The sequence below is a fragment of the Atractosteus spatula genome, chromosome 1 (assembly GCF_055471065.1).
Source record: "Atractosteus spatula isolate fAtrSpa1 chromosome 1, fAtrSpa1.hap1, whole genome shotgun sequence".
Taxonomy (NCBI): Eukaryota; Metazoa; Chordata; class Actinopteri; order Semionotiformes; family Lepisosteidae; genus Atractosteus; species Atractosteus spatula.
This window is the reverse complement of record NC_142706.1, coordinates 64930501-64947605: the sequence shown is the minus strand read 5'-3', so window position 1 is coordinate 64947605 and position 17105 is coordinate 64930501. Positions and strand designations below refer to the sequence as shown.

The 17105-nt window shown below is 54.6% G+C and overlaps 1 protein-coding gene across 7 annotated transcripts in view; it reads right to left on the bottom strand.

Moving 5' to 3' along the window:
• Positions 1-17105, bottom strand: part of slc11a2 (solute carrier family 11 member 2) — a 27599-nt gene extending 10494 nt beyond the window's left edge. Inside the window, exons 1-9 of one of the 7 annotated variants that reach the window (XM_088917348.1) lie at positions 17040-17105; positions 6929-7024; positions 4525-4667; positions 3336-3461; positions 2671-2790; positions 2192-2298; positions 1373-1443; positions 496-563; positions 52-207 (exon numbers count right to left, since the gene is read on the bottom strand). In XM_088917348.1, the coding sequence (XP_088773474.1) occupies positions 52-207; positions 496-563; positions 1373-1443; positions 2192-2298; positions 2671-2790; positions 3336-3461; positions 4525-4667; positions 6929-6962 (825 nt within the window). In that variant the 5' untranslated portion in view covers positions 6963-7024; positions 17040-17105. Of the gene's footprint in view, positions 1-51; positions 208-495; positions 564-1372; positions 1444-2191; positions 2299-2670; positions 2791-3335; positions 3462-4524; positions 4668-5318; positions 5421-6928; positions 7314-9816; positions 9960-15212; positions 15344-16797; positions 16941-17039 lie in introns of those variants that run through there. The other 6 variants (XM_088917314.1, XM_088917340.1, XM_088917332.1 and 3 more) reach the window with 6 other exon arrangements.

Here is a 17105-nt window from a genome sequence, read left to right as displayed (position 1 = left end):
CCCGTGCCCCCAGACCCCCCCTGCCACCAGCAGCCCCTGGGGTCCCGGTACCTTGACCAGCGCCGAGTGCAGGTAGATGTTGTGCGGCATGATGACCGCGCCCACAATGCCCACCGCCTGCTCCAGCTGCACAGGGCCGCAGTCCTTGCAGTAGGGCAGGAACATGCCTTTCAGCAGCTCGCCCTGGTCCGGCTTCACCATCACGTACTGCAGTGACACACAGGCACGAGCAATCACAGAGCGCCCAGAGGCGGAAACACGCGCACGCAAGGGCCTGCCGGGGAGAAAGGCAGCTCGGACACAGCCGATCAGGGAGAAGGTGGTCCCAGCAATCCAATCGGGCAGCTCCCAGCCAGCCAGCTAGCTCATAAGTCGATCGAGTCCAGCAGTATCGGAGTGGGACAGCCTAATAAAAGGCACTTCCGAGACAGCCAGCCAGATCCAGCTGAGACACAAACCACAGCCTGTTGGGAGGACAAGGTACAGGGCAGTTACCTCGTATCCAAAAGTAAGGCCCATGATCGTGATGAGGAACCCAAAGAAGGCTTCCAGTTTCCTCAGGCCTGGGGGGGGGAGACAAAAAGCGTAACACACAGGAGCTCATTATAATAAATATAGCAGACTCGTGTTTTACATAAAATATTTTTAGGGGAATTTGTGGATGCGTACACGGTGACGAAAACGAAAAAAAAACAAATAATGGGGAAAATTTCACAAATTCAAATCTGGCTCCGCACGCACCTGAGCTTCGATTTGGGAAGTCGCTACAGAGCCTATAGCACGCCGGTGCTTTCTTTATCGTGCGGCATCACCCTCAATATGGTTCGCAAATCGAATACAAGTACAAAGAGGAAAGAAACAAGCATGGAGGGGAAAGGCAAGAAAAGTGCCGGATTTGGAGCTAAATACTGAGCTTTTGAACAAGTGAAGGGGTGGGATGACGATGACCAGTTTAGCGTGGACGAATAACTAGAATTAATCTTCAATTCGTTCTTTATTTTTATTAAATTTTATTTGTTTTATGCTGTGTCCTGTTTCACTGTTTTCATAACACTTTAAACTGCCCACATACACATGCTAATACACTTCCAATTCAGTTCACTTGTCTTGGGGAGGGGAACAGGACGGTCTGATTATATGTGATTTGGGGTATAGTTAACCTAACTACGGGGTAAAATGAGAATCTACTGTATAAACTAGACAGATGCTAGGATCCAGATGAAAAATCAGTGTCTGTATGTTTCGGAATCAATCATTCCACTGTGAGCGAGCGTGAGCTGCTGTCACCACATGGCTGCAGACTGTGGAGATCGAGTGTCTCCCCACTCACGTCCCACAACAAGAAGGCCGGCCTGCGGAGAGACAGACGTACCGTACTTGTCCAGGAAGAGGAAGACGAAGGTGTCGATGATGGTGATGAGAACACCACCCCACAGAGGAATCCTGAAGAGACAGGAGAGCGACAACACAATGAGACTACAGGCCACACACACAAGCACACGTGCACACACCAGAACCAAGACTTCAGAGCATGCACACAACACATTGAGAACACCCTTCCAAGAACTTAATAATAATTCCTTACACTTATGTAGCACTTTTCTGGACTCCACTCAAAGTGCTTTAAAGGTAATAGGGAATCCCACTACCACCACCAATGCGCAGCACCCACCTGGATGATACGACAGCAGCACAGAATGCTCACCACACATCAACAGTAAGGAGGAGAGCAGAGTGATGAAGCCAATTCATAGATCAGGATTATTAGGAGGTCATGATTGGTAAAGGCCAATGGAAAATTTGGCCAGCCCGTACTCTTTTTGAGAAACAGGGATTTTTAATGATAATGGAGAGTCAGGACTTCCTTTATGTCTCATCCAAAGGACGGTGTCTTTTCAACAATAGAGTGTCCCCGTCTCTAGACCGGAACATTAGGACAAACACAGACCGCAGGGTGAGCGCCCTCTGCTGGCCCCACTGTCACCTCTTCCAGCAGCAACCTTAGCTTTCCCAGGAGGTTTCCCATCCAGGTGCTGGCCAGACTTGTACCTGCTGAGCTTCAGTGGGCTGCAAGATGTGAGGTGCAGGGTGATATAGCTACTGGAAGGTGCTGGCAACGTCCTGTAACCTCTTGCTGGGAGTGCCTTTATCAGGCACCGGACTGTCTGACCAGGCATGAGCACGACCCTACCTGCCGACCGAGAGCAGGTTGAAAGCGATGGCGCAGCCGATGACCTCCTGCATGTCTGAGCCGATGATCGCCAGCTCCACCATCAGCCACAGCAGGATCCTCGGCACCTGGGGGGCAGGACCGCGTCTCCGTAAGAGAGAGGAGACTCATGCTGTGGCGGTGGCAATAGGAACCAGGGGGAGAGGGGGAAGGAGACAAAGACCAAGAGACACCACAGACAAAGACTGACCGCTTGACAGCAGAGACACAGGCGGACAGAGGGACAGTGGAAATCATGGACAGACAGTGAGGTAGTGGCAATCATGGATGGACAGTGTGTCACCAGAGAAGGACAGATAACGGAATAGAGGAAATCACAGACAGACAGTGGGACAGTGGAAATCACAGATGGAAGACAGGATACTGGAGAACATGGATGGACAGCGGGACATAGACAGTGATATCTGATTGAGTGACCGGAGAGGAAGGGAGAGACTTACAGTGGGGTACTGGCGGTAGCACACCTCCGCCAGGTGCATGCCAGTGACGACCCCCAGCCGTGCAGCCAGCCTTTGCAGCAGCAGCCCGATGATGGTGGCACCCAGGAGCACCCACAGCAGCTGAGGGGAGAGAGATCAGTCTGGGCACAGACAACACACAACACAGCCCCCAACACAGTCATCTGGACACAGACACACTAAAATACACAACACAGCCCCCAACACACAGAGTCGTCTGGGCACAGACTGTAGAAACACACAACACAGCCCCCGACACACAGAGTCATCTGGACACAGACACACTAAAATACACAACACAGCCCCCAACACACAGAGTCGTCTGGGCACAGACTGAAAAAACACACAACACAGCCTCCTACATACAGAGCATGTGGGCACAGACTCTGTACAAACACACAACACAATGACTGTGGTTTGGGGCCTTAACGATTTGAATCAGGTTCTGGTGCATTTGGTAAATATTTCGGTGCAGCAGTAGCCTATGCAAGCACCACCCTAACAACACTGCAGAGCCCCACAAACCCACCAAGGAGAGTAAGGTCACATGACAGGATCAGCCCTGGCAGCTTTAAAGGGAATCTGGATCAATTTGCTTGATGCGTCTGAAACCACCCGGTGCTCGACTGCCTGGTGCACAGCGATACCTTGAACCCAGCCTTGGCTCCGGACTGCAGGTCCGATTCGATGTTCCCTGGGTCCAGGTAGGCGATGCTCATCAGGAAGCCCGGCCCGGTGAACGCCCACAGCTTCCGAAAACTGAACACGCCAGCCTGCACAGAGAGAGAGAGGGAGAGGAAGGGTGAGTTATTGGCAACTGCCACCAAGCAACAGTCCAGACACTTGTCAGCGTGCCTCAGACAGGGTGGATTATTAAAACGGTCGCTGTAGGGTCAGACTTATCTGCAGTGCGCTGCCCTCACAGTACTACCACAGACAACACTGGAGACAATAACAACACCCAGCTCCCACCAATAAACTGCAGCAGCTGTTCCTTAGCAGCTATATCAACTCATCTATATAGCAACTCACAACCAGCAGCCCACTGGAGCCCAGAAGCTGTGAGCCAAGCCAGTACCTGGATGGGAGACCTCCTGGGAAAAACTAAGGCTGCTGCTGGAAAAGGTGTTAGTGGGGCCAGCAGGGGAAGCTCACCCTGTGGTCTGTGTGGTCCAGGATAGTGATGGGGACATTATACTGTAAAAAAAGAGGCACCATCCTTCACATAAGACATAAAACCAAGGTCATTAAAAATCTTAGGGTGTTCTCAAAAAGAGCAGGGGTGTACCCCAGTGACCTAGCCAGATGACCCCTACCTACCTGGCCTTTACCAATCATGTCTTCCTAATAGCTCAGGAGGGTAGCTGCGTCAGCATGCGTAGGCTGCAAAGGAACAAGTAATAGGTTTATCCCATGCTGAAAAAAAGAAGAAAGAAAACACAACATTTCGGTCGTGGAGCCTTCTTCAGGTGTGCACCTTCTTCAAGGTGCTCACGCCTGAAGAAGGCTCCACGGCCGAAACATTGTGTTTTCTTTCTTCTTTTTTTCAGCATGGGATAAACCTATTACTTACGTCTTCCTAATAATCCCTATCTCTGAACTGGCTTCATCACTCTGTTCTCCTCCCCGCTGATAGCTGGTGTGTGGTTGAGCCTACTGGCACACTACGGCTGTCGTTGCATCATCCAAGTGAGGGCTACACATTGGTGGTGGTAGTGGGATTCCCCATTACCTGTAAAGCACTTTGAGTGGAGTGTCCAGAAAGGCGCTATATAAGTGTAAGGAATGATTATTAAACACCCCATCCTGTCCCAGGGTTTCCTGCAGTCCACCTGCCTTGGTATCCTCAGGGATGGGCACCTTCTCCTCGAAGTAGGTGGTGAAGGGCTCGTCATCCTGCTCACAGGCGGCCGGGGGGGAGACAGCGTTGTACTGCGTCTGCACCATCGCACCCTCCCTGTTCTCCTGGGAACTGGGCTCTGAAAAGCAGGACAAACAGGGGATCAAGACTCCAGAGACTGACCGGGAAAACAAGGAGGACATCTGGGAAATGTGGCAAACTTCTCTCCTTGATCCTTCAAGCACATGGCTCAGACCATCAGCCCGTCACGCTCACTAAATCCGTTCTGGGTTTTACCAGCTGCAGGGAGCTGCTGCTGAACCAAGAGCTAAAGAACATTCCGAGGGGACAGGAGAACAAGAGGAGGGAAAGGAGGAGAGGGGGCAGGAGAACAGGAGGAGGGAAAGGAGGAGAGGGGGCAGGAGAACGGGAGAGAAGAGCGGAGGGGACAGGAGAACGGGAGAGTTGACAGTTGTACAGGAGGATGGAAAAGAGGAGAGGAGGACTTGTGGGGACAGGAGAACAGAAGAGGCGAGGGGGCAGGAGTTGAAACAGGAGAGAAAGGAAGAGAGGGAACTTGGGAACAGGAGGAGAGATGGGAGGAGGGACAGGAGAAAAGGGGAGAAGAGGAGGCAGGAGAACTGGAGAAGTGAGGGGGCAGGAGAACAGGAGGAGAGAATTAGGAGAGGGGACAGGAGAACAGGAGAAGCAGAGGACAGGAGAACAGAAGAGGAGAGGGGACAGGAGAGGCAGGAGGGAAAGGAGGACAGCGCTCTGCAGCAGTACTCACGCAGCCTGGAGTGCTCACACACCCCTGAGCTCTGGACGGTCATGTGGCTCTGCTGTGTGGAAACAGCTCTGCTCTAAGCCCGGTCTCCCTGCAGCTCTGCCTGTGTCCTGCTCTCAGGACTGCCTCCCTATTTATTTCACAACGACTTCCTCTTTCCACATTTACGTAACACTGACGGGGCATTACTAACGACTCCACCCGGGCAAGTGACTGGGCACGCTGGCGCTCCTGCTGCGCAGCGGCTCTGTAAAGAGAAGCGCGGTACAGCCCAGTGGAACGTGGTACCAGCAAGGTGAAGCGGGGGCACAAGCAAAGTTAATGCCCACATTAAGCAACAGATGTCCTGGAAAGAAGGCTCCAATCCCACAGTGCTCTGATCCACTCCAGGTTTTTCAGCTGCAGGACTCGGGTATAGAATTAAACCTAGGGGCTGGAGATCTCGCACATGTGGGCTGAACATATATTCAAACAGCAAGGGGAGATTCTCTCTCATTTCTCCTGTTCTGCTTCTTCTGTAGATCTTGTACAAGGTAACAGAGCCTGAAGCAGTGTCTCTCTCACACAGGCCAGTGCAGCTCAGGGGCTGTAAGCCAGTGTCTCTCTCTCACACAGGCCAGTGCAGCTCAGGGGCTGTGAGCCAGTGTCTCTCTCTCACACAGGCCAGTGCAGCTCAGGGGCTGTGAGCCAGTGTCTCTCTCTCACACAGGCCAGTGCAGCTCAGGGGCTGTGAGCCAGTGTCTCTCTCTCACACAGGCCAGTGCAGCTCAGGGGCTGTGAGCCAGTGTCTCTCTCTCACACAGGGCAGTGCAGCTCAGGGGCTGTGAGCCAGTGTCTCTCTCTCACACAGGCCAGTGCAGCTCAGGGGCTGTGAGCCAGTGTGGGGCGGAGCGGTGGCTCTGTGGCTAAGGATCTGCGCCTGTGACTGGAAGGTTGCTGGTTCAAATCCCGCAGCCGGCAGAGGAATCCTACTCCGTTGGGCCCCTGAGCAAGGCCCTTAACCCCAACTGCTCCAGGGGCGCCGTACAATGGCTGACCCTGCGCTCTGACCCCAAGCTTCTCTCCTTGTCTGTGTGTCTGTCTCATGGAGAAAAGCCGGGGTATGTGAAAAGATGAATTCCTAATGCAAGAAATTGTATAGGGCTAATTGTATACAAGAGATTGTATCTAATTGTATACAAGAGATTGTATCTCTCACACAGGGCAGTGCAGCTCAGGGGCTGTGAGCCAGTGTCTCTCTCTCACACAGGCCAGTCCTACTCAGGGGCTGTGAGCCAGTGTTTCTCTCTCTCTCACTCTCTCACAGTGTCTCTCTCTGTGCAGTAGGACACAGTGTTCTGTTCTCTGCTCTGTAGAATTGCACAAGCTCTAGCATGACCCTGCTGTTTGTGCTGCGTGACGTTAACCCCTTGTTCGCAGGAAATCGCAGATCTTGGACAGGCCTCACCTGGCTGCAGGACACCCAGGAGCCCGTGGTAGGACTCACACAGAGAGTACAGGAGCCCCCCCCTCCCCAGCAGTCTCGAACCCACGACCCTCTGAAGACACCTGAAGACACCGCCAGAGTGCCGAACCCTGAGCTCACGTCGGGAGGTACGCCCCTGAACACTTACCTTCCTGAATGGAGGGCTCATGGCTCGTGGGCATGGTGCCAGCCGCCGCTGGGGGCAGAGGAGGAATGTGGAAGCTCTCGGGGGGAGAAACCGTACCTGGGGGAGGCAAGAGAGAGACGGGGATGACCATGGCGTCAGTCCTGCAGAACACAACCCAGGCGCTAACTCTCATCTCTTCTCCCCTGACACAGAGCGTAGCGCCCCAGTGTCTCAGCTGGACAGTGGGCAGAGAGATCCCCATTCCCCCCCCTGCACGGGGCCAGCAGCGGCAGACTGACCACCTCGCTCCGCTGCTGGACAAGTGACCGGACGAGCCAACCTCTCTGCCTGGGTGCGCAGGAGCGCCGTGTCTGCAGCCAGCGGTATTTCTCATGTACAGCCGTGTCCCAGACACACAGACGCACAGGGTCTGCTGGAGCGAACAGCCAGTGGCCTTGAGAAGGGCTCACGGAGCACAGTGCACAACCTCCCCCTCCCAGAACAGCTACACAAACAGAGGAGTGGAAACTGGTCAGGGCATATACTGTAGACGCAGCTGTTTCAAACCACAACAAGGAAAGTCACATCCCTTTTTCTCCTGGCCCTTTCAAAACAGAGGTTAGCTGACACTTAGGAAAAGGCAGAGAATGAGGTGAAAATGGAAAAAAAGCTCTGAGCCAGCATGACTCGGCAGAACCTGGTGCCTCGTGGCCCCGAGGCTGTGAGATAAACAGCTCCAGGCCGCGCTCCTCCGCTCCTCCTCACGACGCAGGGAGATGGAGGTCTCTTGCCCAGCCTGGACACAGGAGCAGAGTGGACACCTGCCTGCAGCTCTCTCTCTACACCTCTCACCAAGACAGCAGCCCATTACTTCATAACTGAGAGGTGGCTCTGTGGCTAAGGATCTGCGCCTGTGGCTGGAAGGTTGCCAGTTCAAATCCCGCGGCTGGCAGAGCAATCCTACTCTATTGGGCCCCTGAGCAAGGCCCTTAACCCCAACTGCTCCAGGGGTGCTGTATAAATGACTGACCCTGCACTCTGACCCCAAGCTTCTCTCTCTGTCTGTGTGTCTCATGGAGAGCAAGCTGGGTATGTAAAAAAAAAAAGACAAATTCCTAATGCAAGAAATTGTATATGACCAATAAAGTGATCTTATATATATATAGCACTCCACTGAAATCTGCAGACACACACAGAACCAGTACAGTGAACACCATGTCCTCTGGAGTCTACACACTGAAACAGCATAGTGAACACCAAGACTACTGGAGACTGCAGACACACAGACACACAGACACACAGACACACAGACACACAGACACACAGACACACAGACACACAGAATCAGCACAGTGAACACCATGTACACTGGAGTCTGCAGACACACAGAAACAGCACAGTGAACACCAAGACTACTGGAGACGGCAGACATACACACATAGAATCAGCACAGTGAACACCATGTCCACTGGAGTCTACAGACCAGACACGTACACAGAAACAGCACAGTAAACACCATGTCCACTGGAGTCTACAGACCAAACACGTACACAGAATCAGCACAGTGAACACCAAGACTACTGGAGACTGCAGACACACACACAGCACAGGACAGGTGACCCACAGGTCACAGGTTATGAAAGCAGCGCACATTGGAAACTGAACTGAAATTGACCACATGAGACTGCCTGCAAGAGGCCCAATATAGAATGACTATATTAACAAAAAATAATTTCAGGTTTAGTTTCACATGCACTCAGTGTAGTGCGCACAAGTATTTGTCAATGGGGAAAAAAAATTGCACAATTTGAATTTTTTGCATATACAAGCCATTATGAATTAGAGGGAACATTGGCCATAGGTCCCAGAACACTGAGCACCCTTGACAACCCTCATTGCACAGCTCCCCAGCAACCCCACAGTGTCCAGACTGAACTGGAACTCTCAAGACCACCTGAAAGAGACTGACACAGCAGTAAATGCCCCACCTTCACAGAGCTGTAATTAAATACTCAACACCAACAGCCAGTACTGAACACAGCAGTCAGCATTCTACAACCACAGAGCTGTAATTAAATACTCCACACTACCTAGTACTGAACACAGTGGTCTGTGTCCCAGTCACAGATCTTTAATAAAATACTCAACACCACCAGAAAGAGACTTAACACAGCAGTCAGTGCCTGGCAGTAACAGAGCTGTAGTTAAACACTCACCACCACCATAGTCACAAAACTGTAATTAAATACTCAACATCATCACCCAACGCTGAACGCAGCAGTCAGTGAGCCTATTTCACAGAGCTATAATTAAATATTCAACACTACCAGACAGGGCCTGAGCACAGTGGTCAGTGTCCAACGTCACAGAGCTGACATTAAACCTGAACATCCCCGTTCACTGCCTGAACCCAGTGGTTAGTGTTCCACAGTCACAGAACTGTAATTAAATACTCAACACTAGCAGGCAGGGCCTGAACACAGCAGTTAGTGCCCCACTTTCACAAGGCTATAACTACTCAATACCACCAGCTAGTACTGGACACAGTGGTATGTGTTCTACAGTTATAGAACTGTAATTACTCACCACCACCACCCAGTACTGAACACAGCAGTCAGTACCCCTATATTACAGAGCTATAATTACTCATCACCACCAGCCAGTACTGAACACAGCAGACAGTGTCCAACAGTCAGAGACCTGTAATTGCTCAACACCATCAACCAGTACTGAACACAGTGGTGTCCCACATTCACAGGCCTGTAATTAAACACTGAACACAATGGTGTCCCACATTCACAGGACTGTAATTAAACACTGAACACAGCAGTCACAGAGTTACTGTATAATTAAGCACTCAAGGCTACCAGAGCAGGAGGCAGCAGCCCCAGCAGGCCAGCTGTACTTACTGTGGCGGGAGACCAGGCCAGACAGAGTCAGGAGCCCCAGCAGACTGGTGAGCCTGAGAGCGGGAGACAGAGGAGTGCTGTGCGCAGACTGTGGCGCAGGGAGCAGAGGAGGGCTGCGTGCCTGTATCACCCCCTCCTCTCTCTCATATCTGCAGCTCGCAGCTCGCCCTGCCCCTCCCCTCCCCAACGGCTGCCGAGCCCCACAGTCACACCCTCCTGCTCGCCGGGGACACCCCCCAGGACACAAAGCCACCCAGCGCAGAATGACACAAAAACACACCGCAATACAACACCTGTATTCGCCCTTCGAACCAGCCTCTCCGCGTGTGACTGCAGGCAGCAGGAGCCCCTCTCGAGCTGCTTCAGGGTCAGCAGCAGCAGCAGACTCGTGACAACCGGAGCAAAATCCCCTCTGTGCTGCAGCACTGCTCAGAGCCAAGCCTTAATACGCCCCCCCTGCCCTGCTCCCTGCCCCCCCCGACACATCACCCCCTGCTGCCCCCTGACACATCGCCCCCTCCTGCCCCCCGCCCCAACACATCGCCCCCTCCTGTCCCCCCCACACTGCTCCCTGCCCCCCGCCCCCCGCCCCAACACATCGCCCTCTCCTGCCCCCCCCCACACTGCTCCCTGCCCCCCGCCCCAACACATCGACCTCTCCTGCCCCCCCACACTGCTCCCTGCCCCCCGCCCCAACACATCGCCCCCTCCTGCCCCCCCACACTGCTCCCTGCCCCCCGCCCCAACACATCGCCCCCTCCTGCACCCCACACTGCTCCCTGCTCCCCGACCCAACACATCGCCCCCTCCTGCCCCCCGCCCCAACACATCACCCCCTCCTGCCCCCCCCACACTGCTCCCTGCCCCCCGCCCCACATCGCCCTCTCCTGCCCCCCCCACACTGCTCCCTGCCCCCCGCCCCAACACATCGACCTCTCCTGCCCCCCCACACTGCTCCCTGCCCCCCGCCCCACATCGCCCTCTCCTGCCCCCCCCACACTGCTCCCTGCCCCCCGCCCCAACACATCGACCTCTCCTGCCCCCCCACACTGCTCCCTGCCCCCCACCCCCCGCCCCAACACATCGCCCTCTCCTGCCCCCCCCACACTGCTCCCTGCCCCCCGCCCCAACACATCGCCCCCTCCTGCCCCCCCACACTGCTCCCTGCCCCCCGCCCCAACACATCGACCTCTCCTGCCCCCCCACACTGCTCCCTGCCCCCCGCCCCCCGCCCCAACACATCGCCCTCTCCTGCCCCCCCCACACTGCTCCCTGCCCCCCGCCCCAACACATCGCCCCCTCCTGCCCCCCCACACTGCTCCCTGCCCCCCGACCCAACACATCGACCTCTCCTGCCCCCCCACACTGCTCCCTGCCCCCCACCCCAACACATCGACCTCTCCTGCCCCCCCCACACTGCTCCCTGCCCCCCACCCCAACACATCGACCTCTCCTGCCCCCCCACACTGCTCCCTGCCCCAACACATCGCCCCCTCCTGCCCCCCCACACTGCTCCCTGCTCCCCGCCCCAACACATCGCCCTCTCCTGCCCCCCCCACACTGCTCCCTGCCCCCCCGCCCCAACACATCGCCCTCTCCTGCCCCCCCCACACTGCTCCCCGCCCCAACACATCGCCCCCTCCTGCCCTCCCACACTGCTCCCTACCCCCCGACCCAACACATCGACCTCTCCTGCCCCCCCACACTGCTCCCTGCCCCCCACCCCAACACATCGACCTCTCCTGCCCCCCCCACACTGCTCCCTGCCCCCCGCCCCAACACATCGACCTCTCCTGCCCCCCCCACACTGCTCCCTGCCCCCTGCCCCAACACATCGCCCCGTCCTGCCCCCTGCCCCAACACATCGCCCCCTCCTGCCCCCCCACACTGCTCCCTGCCCCCCGCCCCAACACATCGCCCCCTCCTGCCCCCCCACACTGCTCCCTGCCCCCCGCCCCAACACATCGCCCCCTCCTGCACCCCACACTGCTCCCTGCTCCCCGACCCAACACATCGCCCCCTCCTGCCCCCCGCCCCAACACATCACCCCCTCCTGCCCCCCCCACACTGCTCCCTGCCCCCCGCCCCACATCGCCCTCTCCTGCCCCCCCCACACTGCTCCCTGCCACCCCGCCCCAACACATCGCCCTCTCCTGCCCCCCCCACACTGCTCCCTGCCCCCCGCCCCCCGCCCCAACACATCGCCCTCTCCTGCCCCCCCCACACTGCTCCCTGCCCCCCGCCCCCCGCCCCAACACATCGCCCTCTCCTGCCCCCCCACACTGCTCCCTGCCCCCCGCCCCCCGCCCCCCGCCCCAACACATTGCCTTCTCCTGCCCCCCCACACTGCTCCCTGCCCCCCGCCCCAACACATCGCCCTCTCCTGCCCCCCCCACACTGCTCCCTGCCCCCCGCCCCAACACATCGCCTTCTCCTGCCCCCCCACACTGCTCCCTGCCCCCCGCCCCAACACATCGCCCCCTCCTGCCCCCCCCACACTGCTCCCTGCCCCCCACCCCAACACATCGCCCCCTCCTGCCCCCCCCACACTGCTCCCTGCCCCCCGCCCCAACACATCGCCTTCTCCTGCCCCCCCACACTGCTCCCTGCCCCCTGCCCCCACATTGCTCTCTATCAGAGCCCGGTTCAACACAAAGCACCTGATGACAACCTGCAGACTTGAGGACGCCTCACTCCTGCGGAGAGGAGCAGGAGAGAACCCCAGGTGCCAGGAATTCCAGACGAAGGAGGGATAAAGACACTGGGGGAACTCGGGATGCTGGGAGGTACAGAACTGAAAGAGCCGCCCACCCCCTGTCTTCCAAGCCACGATCCTGGAGAGCACAGCCCCGGGATTAGGAGCTCCGTTCGGAACGCCCGGTCTCGCCTCAGGAAGGGGATCAGGACAGCAGGGAACACCCACAGTCCTGGAGCTCTCTCTCCAGGTTTACACCACCAACAGCACTGAGCCTCGGGACCACCCAGACTGCTCCCCACACGCACACACAGACACACACACTGCCACCGCACACAGAGCTCTTTGGTCTGTGGATGGACATCTTTGGATGGACTGTCCTCCCCTGGCCGGACGCAGTGAAGCCAGGACCGGCCCATCCACCGGCAGGACGGATGTAGAAGGGAAGGTTGAACCTGGGAGTCAAACTCACATTTCCAGCTTTATCAGGGAAAACGCAGCCAGCAGGTTCTGCTGTGGCGCGCACACACCCCTCAGTGCTGGTGTGTCACCTTCGAGATTACAGCAGCGAGACAGCTCTAGGCTCTAGGCAGGAGACGTGCCATTATTCACAATAAAACACCATAATAAAGCCAAAGAAACTACAGCCTTCAGGAAGCCTAGAGTATAACAATTAAAGATAAAAAAAATGGAAAGAGAGAACCTTGATCAGCATATTCCAAGGTAACATGTTATCTGAATATTTTTCAACTTAATGCACTCTGCTGCTGTTCAAGGATAAAGCAAGAAAAAACTGCACAACTGCACTTCTTCAGACCCCCAGCTTCATGTTTTCACTTTACTACAGCGACACAATCAGGGTCTCAAGAGCTGCCCAGCGATCAGATCCCTTTCCCCAGCAGAGATCACAAGAAACTGGAGGGAGAGACGGGAGAGGTGCAAGAGAGGGGAGGGAGACAGGAGAGGGGAGGGAGACAGGACATAGGAGGAGAGAAAGATAAGCAGGGGAGTGAGAGAGAGACGGCAAAGGAGTGACAGAGGAGAGAGAGAGAGAAAAGTGACAGGAGAGGAGTGAGTGAGGAGAGGGACAGGAGACAGAAAAGTGAGATGGGAGTGAGAGGAACTCCAGCCTCCTCAGGTAACCCAGAATAGCCCCTGAACGCTTTCAGAAACAAACAGCGTCTCAGATCAGAACAGCCCTGTGTGCTCCCCAGTGTGAGCGAGGTTTTCAAGATTTGTTTCTTGGGACTTAAAGTCTTAACAGAAACCTAATCCCCCCCGGACCTTTCCCAGTCCCAAGGTCCTGACAGACGCGGGCTTGGGCCTCTTCCAGGCAGTTTCACAGCCAAAAGACGAGCCAAACCCATCGGATGTCTTCAGCCTGAACTGACACAAGAACCACTCCGCACAACTGGAAACTACATAAAGTGCATTTATTACAAAGAACAAGATGTTGTACTTTACACAAAGGGTGGTGGGAGTGTGGAACAAGCCGCCCAGACACGTGCTTGAATCGAGTACCCTGGCACCTTTCCGGAAAAAGCTGGATAAGATCCTCCAGTCAGGACAGGGGGGCACTTCTTTACACAAAGGGTGGTGGGAGTGTGGAACAAGCAGCCCAGCCATGTCGTTTGAAGCTGATGCCCTGGCTTCTTTCAAGAAGCTGCAGCGTGAGATCAATTAGCTACTATCGACCCAATGAGCCAGACGGGTACAAGGGTCCTCTCTCCCTCGTGACCTTCCTTCTGTTCTAATGAATCACTTCTTTCCTCCTTCACGAGGACAGGAGACTCATCACCTCATGGCCACAGCTCAGCTGCTGGGACTGCAGCGTCGACTGGTCCCGAAGGCTGGCCACCTGCAGCTGACCGGGTCGGTGATGGGGACACACACACCCCTCCCACCCCGTTCGCCCCCCAGTCCACAGCTCCTCCTGGGGCGCGGAGAAGTGAGAGTCACCAAGTTTCTACACAACCGCTTCCCTCTGCCATGACAACACATTCACTGGGAAAGGACGGACTACAGGACCTTACAACACAGTGGGCAAACCCAGGGCCGAGCAGGATCGGCGGCTGCACATCGCCACTGTTCTTGGGTAATATGGGTACAACTGGCCTGCAGCATCACCGCATGGCTCTCGATGAGAGCCGCCGGTCTGCCCGCCCGCATGTCAAGCGCCGGCACCAGAGATACTAGAGATTGCAAGGGGCGAGCCCAGCTGCCTCCCCAGACTGTGACGTCAGCGCCTGACCGGCTGCTTCGCTCGTCGGCGGAAGGAAAGCCCCCCCCCCGCGAACCCCACAGTGGCTGCGACGAGGGACAACGTCCACACGCACCCGGCAGGCCGCTTCATAAGTCTTCCCGATAACGACCGACTTACTGTGCTTTTAAAAACCCCAGCTCCGTCGCCAGTAAAACTTCACACACGGAAACAAGCCGACCAAAATCAAAATCGCATTTTAGGGGGCTCCTCCCGCGAGTTAGATTCACCCTGACGTGCCACCGCACCAGTGTTAAGCCTGAGCAGTTTTCAGGACTGTGTCGCACGTATAGATTTATTCACGAACACTCATCCAGGTTACCTCTGACAAAGGTTAATTCAGAACTGGACCAAGAAAACTCGCTTGTCTGAGGTACACTCATTAAATGAACAACAACCCTTCGCACAGTCTCGACCAAGCAACAACGGAAAACCGCTTACCTTTGTTGTCCGAGCATCAATTAATGGGTATTTAAAAACTCTTTTTTAAATAATTTAAAAATAAATAAGACAGGACACATGACAACACGCAGACACAAGCAATGACATGTTAACTCGTAGAACCCTCCCCCACTCGCTCGTCTCATTGGCTGCCGGCTCTTTAATCAAGTCACTGGGTGGCTCGTGAAGGTGTCAATCACACATAGAGCAAGAGGAACACGGGACAGAGCAACTCCACACATTCGGGAGGTCTGCTGCCCCCCAGCGGCCGGAGGAAGAATTTCACCGTTATGAAAAATCATTGCTCGTGTCCCAGTATGTGAGAACACGTACATCAGCAGTGTGCGGGGACGTAACGGGGTAAGAAAAGCTTAGATCACAAGTGGAGAAACAAAGAGACAGATAAAAAGGCGGAAAAGAAGAAAAAGTAAACAGCAATGTAACAGGAAAGACAAAAACGAATCAAACTAAAGCCCGAATAAACAAGAAGGTTTGTAGGAGTTACCGGGAGCGAGCTCCAGAGCTTGAGAGCACGACGCTTGTACCTGCACGTCGATATTTAACTGTTTGGTTGTTTTTTTAAATCTATCACGTACATCAAAATAGAAGAAATTCCCATTTACAATGAAGACCTCGAAAACGGAATGTAATATACAGTATATTTAAATACAGTATATACAAATCTTAAAATGGTGACAACTGAGAGAAAAACTTGAAACAGTACAGCTGTACACAAGAATATACTAATCCCAATGTAAGTAGTGTTAACAGGAAAAATCTTAACATGCCGCAAAATCCTGTACGTACAGAATACACGTATAACATATGTAAGTAAGAAAACCCATATCATGTCTCTAGGTATATCTTTAGATTGTTTACAACTCTCCCACCCCGGGCTTACAGACTTGCAGTTATTTAATCAATACATATTCGTTAATTAATTGAGTAAATTCTACTGCACCAGAGAAAACCGCAGGGTCAGATTTTAGCTAGTGTGTGCTTAGTTTAACTTAGCTTAGTTACTCAGATTCAAATAATACTTGTCAAATGCATGTGCTGTGATTTATAATATCACTCCCAATCGAAACAATAAATACTGCATGTCGATACACCGAAAATGACGAACAATTTGTAATGCAGTGCGGCGGGGTTCTTGAACAAACGTGACGTTTTTACACGTTCTCACATGTTCTCACTGTGAGATTCTTTCTAATATCTTATTTTTAGTCAAAGACAACAAACGCTTGTTTTGAGTTTACTTAATTTTTAATCCAGGTAGCGCTTTTCCGTTCTCCTGCTCCATCGGAAGCGCTCGATGGATTAATTTAGTCCCCCTGGATCAGGAATATCCTGGCGCACTGACTCTCACCCCGGGAGTGTCTGCGGGTCTGGGTTCGTCGCGGGTGGGAATCGCGGGTGTACGGCACTGGTTCATTCCCAGTGTAGTCTCAACTGCGGGATCGTGGGCCGCTAGCCCGCCACCTGCTGGCCGCCTCTCTGCGCGCTGGCGGTATTGTGGAGGAAAAGCGAACTAAACGGGCGCGCCGGGCGACCGGAGCTGCTGTCCGGCACCATTGCGTCTCACCTGGACGAAAGATGGCGAAGATCTTCGTATTCCCGAGTCGCCTCATGTCTCGTATATCTTATACCTCCAGCTCCCGCCGCTGCCCGGGGTCACAGGGGCTGCCTGCAAGCCATTTCGTCCGACAAAGACACGTACACAGATCTCGGCGGAGTTTATTGTGCTATTGATTGCTTTTAAGGTGTTGCTCGGGTTTTGAAAAACGCAAATAGCGGGTTATTGTCCGTAAATTTCGTTTGTCTCACCGGTGCTTTCGGGTTTTCGCCTTCACCCCCTTCTAGAGGAACAGCCCAGCACCGAAACGACAAGAG